The sequence below is a fragment of the Apodemus sylvaticus genome, chromosome 5, assembly GCF_947179515.1.
Source record: "Apodemus sylvaticus chromosome 5, mApoSyl1.1, whole genome shotgun sequence".
Classification (NCBI taxonomy): Eukaryota; Metazoa; Chordata; class Mammalia; order Rodentia; family Muridae; genus Apodemus; species Apodemus sylvaticus.
Window position 1 is genome coordinate 137,807,111 of NC_067476.1, and position 9,742 is coordinate 137,816,852.

Genomic DNA, 9,742 nt, shown 5'->3' on the forward strand with positions numbered 1-9,742 from the left:
GCCGTGAAAGCCAGGTGACCTGACTTAGATCCTTATTATTACACAGGTAGGTGGTGGCACACGCCTGAAATCCCAGCACTCTGGGAGGCAGAGGCAGGCGGATTTCTGAGTTTGAGGCCAGCCTGGTCTACAGAGTGAGTTCCAGGACAGCCAGGGCTAGACAGAGAAACCCTGTCTCGAAAAAACCAAATCCAAAAAAATAAAGACCCAGGTAAAGGTGGCAAGAGAGAGAGGACTCCACAAGTTGTCCTCTGACCTCCTCCACGTGCACGCCATGGCTTGAGAACACACATACATACAAACACATTCGAAAGGAACAAAGCATGCATACACATTAATAATAAAGTGCACACATACAAAAGGAGGGCGGCATGGCGTCCGGCGGCTGGGTGTGCTGCTGCGGTGTGAGCGATGGCGGTGGGCCCAGCAATCGTGAGGAAGACTAGGCAAGAGGCAGAAAGGAAGAGAGGCGGACAGAGGGTTCGCTCTCCATGTGAGCTGAACCACTCGCCAAGCGAATCCTCGCCAAGAGGTGAGTGGTTCTGGGAACACCGCAAAAGCTCAGTGCATTTAATGCCATTAAGGTGTCCCAAATGGGGTTGGAAAGATGGCTCAGTGGTTAAGAGCATTGACTGCTCTTCCAGAGGTCCTGAGTTCGAATCCCAGAAACCACATGGTGACTCACAACTATCTGTAATGGGATCTGAAGACAGCAACAGTGTACTCACATATATAAAATAAGTAAATCTTTTTTAAAAAATAAAGAAAAGTGATCCTAGGGTCTCCAATTGTTTGCAGGTAGAAGGTAATTTAAAAAATCTTGTTCCCTATAATAACTCTCGACCCTGTTGCCTCCCAGTGATACCGCGCTTGTTTCTTCCTCTGTAGAGCTGTTAGCCCACCTCAGCGTTTGAGGAACACACATGGTAGTAGAACAAGACACAGAGTAGCTGAAGATTTGGGTCTCTCCCTGCTTGGCTTTCCTCACTTGGTTAATTACCTCATCTAAAATGGTAGCCCCTCTACCACATGGCCCCATCATTTTGGTTTTCCATTCCCTTCACGCGCAAGCACTGCGAGGCAGGGAGTATGAGTTCTTCCCTGATGCACCTTCTGGCCTTAATTAAAACTGTGCCTGGTAAACTGGGCAGTGGTGACACACTTGGTGGTGGTCCCAGCACTTGGAGGCAGAGGCAGGTGGATCTCTGACTCCAGGTCAGCCTGATCTATAGAGTAAGTTCCAGGACAGACAGGGCTACACAGAGAAACCATGCCTGGAAAAACAGGAGGAAGAGGAAGAAGAGGAGTAAGAGGAGAAGGAGGAGGAGGAGGAGGAGGAGGAGGAGGAGGAGGAGGAGGAGGAGGAGGAGGAGGAGGAGGAGGAGGAGGAGATGATCCTGGCACATTCTGGCTGTCATTAAAGTTTGCTGCAACAGGGGCTGGGAGAAGTGGCTCAATGGTTATAAATCATTGCCCTTCTTGCCAAGGACCAGAGTTCCTAGCACCTTCTCCAGAAGGGTTTCACTATCACCTTTAACTTTACCTCCAAGGACTCTGATGACCTCCTTTAGCTGCCATGGTCACCATGGTCACCAACATGCACATGCAAATAAATGACCACCCACATTTTATTTTTACTTATGTCTCTGTATCTTTTTGGGGGGAGGGAGGTTTAGGACAAGGTTTCTCTGTGAGGGCTACACAGGGCTAGGCTGTCCTGGAGCTCATTTGGTAGACCATGCTGGCCTGGAACTCATAGAGAGCCTCCTGCCTTTGCCTCCTGAGAGTGGTGATCAAAGGCATGTGCTGCCATTTCCCAGATAAAACATACCTTAAAAAAAACAAACCTGATTCATTCATTATTGTATGTAAGTACACTGTAGCTGTCTACAGACACACCAGAAGAGGGCATCAGACCCCATTACAGATGGTTGTGAGCCACCATGTGGTTGATGGGATTTGAACTCAGGACCTTCAGAAGAGCAGACAGTGCTTTCAACTGCTGAGCCATCTCTCCGGCCCGATAAAATGTATCTTAATAATATAAAAGTAAAGCAAAAGTTCATCATAGTATGAATAGATCTGTCAGTTTACTCAACACACACAAGAGAAGAGAAAGCCCCAAGGAGCAGGTAGGTGTCAGCTAAGCATAATCTGACATAAAAGCCAGAGAGGCTAGGTGGTTCTTTTTTTTTTTTTTTTTTTAAGATTTATTCATTTATTTTATGAGTACACTGTTGCTCTTGTCAGACACACCAGAAGAGAGCATCTGATCTCATTACAGATGGTCATGAACCACCATGTGGTTGCTGGGAATTGAACTTGGGACCACCGGAAGAGCAGTCAGTGCTCTTCACCACTGAGCCACCTCTCCAGCCCTAGGTGGCTCTTTTAGGTGGCACAGCAAACACCTCACTGACCTCCAGCCTAGGCCTCTTCCCACTGAGTTTGGATCCTGGTTTTGACAGAGACCCTTGGTCTTGGGTTTCTTTTTGGAGAAGAAGAAAAGAACTTGACATTTAGTTAAAAGGAGGCCAGAAATAGCTGAGGGCCAGAAACCTCTAAGGTTGCTAAGAAACCTCTAAGGATGGGAAGAGGATTGGCGTTCACAGCTAGGCAAACCAGAAGATAGTAGATAGGCAGGTTTCCCTGCAAACACCCCTCTCTCCCTTTTACAGACTCCTAGACTGCCAGGCTGGACGTGCTCTTGGGAGACGTCCAGTCCATCCACCCAAGTGCACAGCTAAGGAGAGTCAAGTCTCCGACACTCTCAGCAGAAGTAAGTGGCAATGGCCTGGCAGTGTATCACCAGGGGGTGGCTAGGCGTGGCTGAGGCAGTTTGGAAGTAGATTTAACCGCTGAGGATGAGTCTACGACAGTGAAGGAGCCAAGCACAAAAAGGCCTTGAACTAAAGCTAAGAACTTGGAGACTGTTTCCTGCAAACAATGGGGAGCCTGAAAAGGTTCCCCCCCACCCAGCACTGACCATTGTCTGCATGTTCCAGAGGCCCTTGCACCGCAGTGTGGAGACCTCTGGTAATATCCAGATACCTCAAGACCCTTCCTATTGTCAGTCCACCCCATCTGCCCCACACTACCTCCTACAGCCATCTCTGGGTCAGCCACTCCTGTTGGGCCCTCCTGTTCCTTTCTCTAGACTGTTTTTAACTGTGCATAACTCTGCCCCACCCCCACCCCTGGCTCCAGGCACTGCTTGCTGATGAACTTCCTGAAACCTCAGTGCAAAGAGCTGTTTCCCTACACTGGATTCAGATAGGTCAGAGCAGAGTGGCTTGACCCAGTCTCATGATGCCTGAGATTTCAGAGCCTCCAAAATCTGGCAAGGACACAATGACTCTACACTGGAACTGTCCCCCAGCGTCTGCATTTGTACATCCAGTGTCAGACCTCAGTCTTCAATTGTGGATGGCATGACAGCCTCAGTATTGGCCTTTCAACATGGCAGTTCATAGTGACCTTATCCTAAAACATCCTGTTGCTTATGAGAGGATTTCAAAAGCCAGCCTGGATTGACAGGGAAACTCGAGGGAGACTGTCAAAATCTGTAGCTGCATTCTAAAGATTTACTTACGAGTACACTGTAGCTGTCAGACACACCAGAAGAGGGTATCAGCGCAAGGCAGTGGCAGCACATGCCTTTAATCCCAGCACTTGGGAGGCAGAAGCAGGCAGATCTCTGAGTTTGAGGCCAGCCTGGTCTACAGAGTGAGTTCCAGGATAGCCAGGGCTATACAGAGAAACCCTGTTTCAAAAAAACCAAAAGAAAAAAAAAAAAGAAAGAGGGCATCGGATCCCATTACAGATGGTTGTGAGCCACCATATGGTTGCTGGGAATTGAAGGCCAGTCAGTGCTTTTTTTTTTTTTTTCCCCCCGAGACAGGGTTTCTCTGTAGCCCTGGCTGTCCTGGAACTCACTCTGTAGACCAGGCTGACCTTGAACTCAGAAATCCACCTGCCTCTGTCTCCCAAGTGCTGGGATTAAAGGTGTGTGCCACCACCACTGACTGGCTCCAGTCAGTGCTCTTAACTGCCAAGCCATCTCTCCAGTCCCCACCATACTCTAAAGTCACCATCTACTACAATTTCAGGTCACAGGGTTGTGAACGGAGAGTGCCGTATCCTGATTCTGCTTCCACAAACTCATTTAGTGTCATCTGAATATTCTTAGGCCTGGGTTTATATCTTTCTCTTTAGATCCATAGGCTCAGGGAAGACTGAGGTTTGTCTGGCTAAAGCACACTCTTAAGAAGTGTTGGGGGCGGCCAGGCGGTGGTGGCGCACGCCTGTAATCCCAGCACTCTGGGAGGCAGAGGCAGGCGGATTTCTGAGTTCGAGGCCAGCCTGGTCTACAGAGTGAGTTCCAGGACAGCCAGGGCTATACAGAGAAACCCTGTCTCGAAAAAACCAAATCCAAGATAAACTTCAGTTGCTAGAGTGTATGCCTAACATGCACGAAGTCTTCAGTTCAAACCTCAGCACTGTATCAACCCAGTATGATAGTCTGTATCTACAAACCCAGCTCAGGAGGCTAGCCTGGGCTAAAGACCAACCCCGTCCTGCCACCTTCCCCCCACCCCCCCCCCCCCCAATGAAAAGTCAAAAAGGAGCTGGATATGGTGGCACATGCCTTTGATCAGTGCACTCTGGAAACGGAAGCAGGCAGAACTCTGAGTTGGAGGCCAATCTGATCTGCACAGTGAGCTCTCAGTAGTCAGGGCTATAGAGACCCTGTATCAAAAACAAACCAAAACCCAACCCAAAAGATATTCCATTAGACAAAAGCAAAGGCAAAAGCTAGACAAGCCACCTTGGAAGCACTATGGACTAGTCCGCTGGAAGACAGGACCCCAGAAGCACCACCACACTTGAGCTCCTTGGAGACTTGACCTCCACCCACCAAACCTGCTTTCTACTCCTCAATCACTAGATGTCCCCAGAGTCCCTGTAAACATTAGCCTTCCCCTTGCTTCATATCAGCATCTGAAATGCAAGATGTCTCCCTACTAGTCTGGCTCCCATCACCTCAGTGAGGGGTACTAAGGCCTACGGATAGCTAGAACTAGCCAAGTCCTGTCCTAGGTGTTTAGGACATTCACCAAGCTCACGTTTCTTGTGCCTTGACTCAGGAGACTAGCTGCCTCAACATGGTGAGCAGGCTTCGGAAGGGCCAGCCTCAGGCTTGGGGGTGGGGGAAGAGGGTCTGGGGAAGGAAGATGTCTCTGGAGGCAGTTAGATGGAGCATCTGAGGTGCCCTGTCACTGTTAAGTCAGTGACCACATTCCCTTTGTCAGCCTTAACCCCTCCACAGTAGAAAGTTCTTCCAGAAGCAGACACAACACCAAGAGTGAGTTTGAGTGTAAGATGTTTATTAGGACGAACACCTGTGGAAAAAAGGCAGGGTTGGGCATGAAGAACTCAAAATGCAGGCGGTCTGAGAAAGCCCCAGCTGTGGAAGAAATGCTTGACAGTCTGCCCCAGAAGCACTAAAACAACCTAGCTTAGACACTGGGGCAGGCCTACTAGGGAGAAGGGTGTGGCCTTGGGCAGACTGAAGTCAGGGGCTGAGCGTGCTGGGGTTTTTTCACTGACCCTGTCTCTTCTGGCCTAGGAAACCCTTCCTTGAACCGACTTGTGTTTGGCACATACCCAGTCCCCCCCTTTCCCAATGCTATCTAGTCATGATCCCTCCCAGTCTGCTTCGGACCAGCAGCAGAGAAGATGCCCTGAAAAGACCCACGCCCAGTCCTGGCTTATCGGGAAAAGGGCTTTTCGTGAGCACTGACATTCACTGGACAAGGCAGAGCATGGGGGGAGGGGAGGCTCAGAGCTCCAGGGAAGAAGTTAGAACCTCATGAGAAGACTCTTGGCCTGCTGCCCTCTGGTCCCGTGGTAGGCTTACACTGCAGGCCTGTGTACGTCAGGCCCTTGGCCGACGCTCCGCATCGGACAGCACATTTGTGGGATACCTCAATAGTCTAGCCATGGCTGCTTGATGGGAACCCCCAGCTTCCTACTCTGGAAATGAAGCAACACAATTTATGGAGCATACCACATTAAAGGCTGCTTACCTCAGGCATGGTTTTACCCTGAAAATACCATGCTGAACCTGACAAGACACACACGGGTAGAGCTGCTCAGGAGATGGGCTCTGAGCACAGCTACCAAGCCTGCTTCCCAATCCTCATTAAATAGCTGAACTGACCCCGAAAGATCAGTCCTGCCTGCCGGCCTGCCTGCCTGCTCATCTCCTCTGACCTGAGACTTAGCAAGCACAACGACTGGATTCTTGCACCTCTTGAAAAAAAAAATGGCTACTTGTCTACAATGCACCCTTGCACTGACAACATTGTCCACCCCAGTCCTCCCAGTTGTGATGCCTGCCTAGCCACTGTAATGATGGGAATTACATCACTGAAGACAGGGATTCCTGAGATAGAGGCTAACCCGGGCCTCAGGAGACGTCCTGCTTTCCCTGCACCAGCCCATACTCTAGGCACTTGAAGCTGGCTGGCCGGGATGAGAAGCACACACTGCAGAACCACAGGGCGAGGTCGGGGCAAATACACTTTATTCAGTCCTGGCATCAGACTGGCGAGTCCTGCTGTGGGTGCCAGCGCCCCAGAGGAGGGAATCCCCTCCCCTCAGCTACGAGACTAGTTCTCCAAAGACCACAGACAGTGACATCTCTTCACTCACATGACGTTTTCCGTTTTTTTTTTCATTGTCTTTTTTTTTGTTGTTTTCTTAAAAAAGAAAAAAAAAGGAAAAGGAAAAAAAAAAGGAAGAAAACAAAACGAGAAGGAGAAAAAGAGCGCAAGAAAGGCCCAGAGCCGGAGCACCAAGCTAAAGGAGGCAGCTGGTGGCATTGTCAGCGAAGGGAACGCGTGGGGCAGAGACCTGCAGAGACCCAGGGTGGGGGTCGAGGAGGACTCTGGGACCGTTTGTTCCTGAGATTTGTGTGTGTGTGAATGAGTGTGTGTGAACCACCCAGAGGGTGATCACACGCCGGTGAGATACAGGTAGTGAGGGCAGAGGGAGGATGAGGAGGCTGGAGGGGCGGGGCTGGAGCGGGAGACCAGTGGAGCAGACTTGGCAACCGGGCAGGGCTCCGGAGGGCAACCTAATCTCAACACAGCTTCCTAACTACAGCAGTGCCACCCCATTTCTCACAAGGGCAGACTGAGGTGCAAGGCACCCGAGTCCACTAGCTCAGCCATCGTCCCCTGGCCTGGTCTCTCCTCAAGCCAAGTTTGTTTAGACGTGGTCCTCATTCTTGCCACCCATCTGCTGGTATGCCTGTCCTAAACCCTAGCAACAGCGAGCTTCAGTTTCTCCCACTGAATACTGCAGCTGTGGTTGCTGAGACCGGAGCTGAGTGATAGGAAAGGGTGATGGACTTTGGGAGGAGCCCAGGCAGAGAGGATGCCCTGAGCTGATAGGGCGCTTCCCGAGGAGGGGGGATTGAGGGGGCAGCAGGAACTCTGTCCCCAGACTGGTAGGTGTCTTGGTTCTGAGTTCTCTTGGACAATCCCATCTTGGTGGATTTCCAAAGACCGAATTCCAAATTCCCACTTGGGGAAATCAAGTTTCCGGCGACCAAGATGGGCTGTAAAGGCAGTCACGCGGTGGAGGGTGGTGGTGGGCGTGGGTGACCCCTTTATAGAAAGGGGGTCGACACTTGCAGAGTTTAGGGCTAGCTAGTTTCTATCTCTCCCTTTGAGCGCGCCTCCCATTAAGGCAGTGACGCCCCGTTGGGTTGAGAGTAAGCCACAGGCTCCGGGATCAAAGGATTTCTTAGATCACTCTATAATCGCCCCCTCCCTTTCGGAGTTGGCAACAGAGGCCTGCAGCTTAACTGGGACCTGCCCCCTCCAAGAAGCATCAAGCATGCGCAAGAAGGGGGAGTGGGGGATGGTTCAAGCTGAGGGGTGGGGCCTTGAGATCCAGAGGGGAAGGGATGGCGCCCTTCCCCCCAGAAGAGGAGGGGACTGGGAGGAGCGCTGGACTGCCAGACTGCAGCGCCCCCTTAACCACCAAGGCAGGCCCAAGCGAGGGCGGAGGGAATCTGGAGCAAAGGGGTGTGCCGTCCGGCCACGAGGAGGGGCGTGTGCAAAGTGAGGGGAGGGGTTAAGGTATGTAGGAGGACCGGGAGGTGTATGCGAGGGGGGCTGGCTGCTGGTGGCTACGCGGGACAGCACTGGATGGGGAGGGGCTTAGATGTCAGGGAGAAAGTGGGGGTTGGGCTGCCTTGGGGTGTGTCTGCGGGGGAGGGGGTATGTCTGGATTTGTGGGGGGATGGGCACAACTAGGAGGGGGGAGGCTGCGCGGGAGATGGGGTGCCAGCCTCGGCCTCCGAGGGGCCCCAATACCTGATTCCTGTATGTAAACAGCTGGTTTGGGGGCGTGCGCGCCCCGCTGACGGTGGGCTCAGTAGGTGAAAACCAGGTCGGCGATACTAGACGGGCGCCAGTCCCCTGCGATCATCTCGGTAACCTCGGGGGTGCAATAGTCCGGGAATTCAAAATGTGACGTGCCCGAAGGGGGCAGCAGGTCCGGGTCACGGTCCAGGGCACTGCAGTCCAGGCCGGCGGGGCCCGGGGGCATCCTGGACAGAAAGCCCAGCGGCTCCTCCCCCGATGCCACCGTCTCCTCTTCGCCCTCCTCTGCTGTAGCCGCCTCCTCCTCCTCTTCCTCCGGCTCCTCGTCCTCCGACAGGGTCGGAGAGGCGGCGCTGGCGGCTGCCCCCTCTCCGGATGGTCCCTGCGCGCGCTCCGCGGGTCCGCGGGCGGCGCGTCCCGCCGGGACCATCCTCCACAGCTCGCGCCCGGGGGTCTCCAGCAGGCGTACTTCCAGCAGCTCCTCCTCTTCGTCTTCGTCGTCGTCCTCCGGCGCCGCCGCGCCGCCCCCCAGAGGTCCTCCCGTCGCTCGGCGGCCCCCGCGGCCCGGCAGCTGTGGCCCGGGTTTCAGCCGACTGCCACCACCGCCGCCTCCGGGGGGGCGGGGCCGCGCCTTGGCGGGCGCCCCCTTGCTCTTCTTGCGAGGCCGGTACTTGTAGTCCGGGTAGTCCGCCATGTGCTTAAGGCGCAGCCGCTCCGCCTCCCGCACGAACGGGATCTTCTCCGAGTCCTGCAGCAGCTGCCAGCGGCGGCCCAGGCGCTTGGAGATCTCAGCGTTGTGCATGTCGGGCCACTGGTCCATGATTTTTCTCCGCTCGTGCTGCGACCACACCATGAACGCGTTCATCGGCCGCTTGATGTGGCCGCTCGGGGTCTTGCACCAGCCTGGCTCGCGCGCCCCCTCGGCGGCCGGCCCGGGCCCCGGGGGCGGCGGCCCGCCGTCCCGCTTGGCCCGCGCGCCCCGCTGCTGCACCATCGTGCCGGGCCCGGGCCGCTAGACGCCGCCGGGGGCCGTCCGCATCCTCCGCGGCGGCGGTGGGGGAGGAGGCAGCGGCGACGGAGGGGCGGCCCCGCCCCGCGGCTCGGCCCGGCCCCCGCGAGCTGGGAGCGCGGCGCCCGGCGCTCGGGCCGTCTGTGCGGGGGGTGGGGGGGAGGAGGTCAGCGGCGCGGGCTTAAGAGGGCTCGGCGCGTCCCCGCCTCCCCGGGCCGGTAGAGCTCCTCCGCGCGCCGCGCATTGTTTTGCAGGGCCAAGGACTCGAGCCTCGTGGGCTCCCGCGGGCTCTGGTCGCGGCCTGGCTCTCCGCGGCCCCGTGCGCGCTTGCCCG

At 54.6% G+C, this 9,742-nt stretch overlaps 1 protein-coding gene across 1 annotated transcript; it reads right to left on the minus strand.

The window, feature by feature from the left end:
- Positions 1 to 6,319: 6,319 nt before the first annotated feature.
- On the minus strand, positions 6,320 to 9,742 carry Sox12 (SRY-box transcription factor 12). The gene has a single exon (XM_052183912.1). It carries the CDS (start codon positions 9,391 to 9,393, stop codon positions 8,449 to 8,451), a length of 945 nt encoding a protein of 314 aa, XP_052039872.1. The 5' UTR covers positions 9,394 to 9,742; the 3' UTR covers positions 6,320 to 8,448.

Excerpts from the sequence above, each read along its gene's own strand:
- Sox12 (XM_052183912.1), bottom strand. The coding sequence starts at position 9,393 with ATGGTGCAGCAGCGGGGCGCGCGGGCCAAGCGGGACGGCGGGCCGCCG.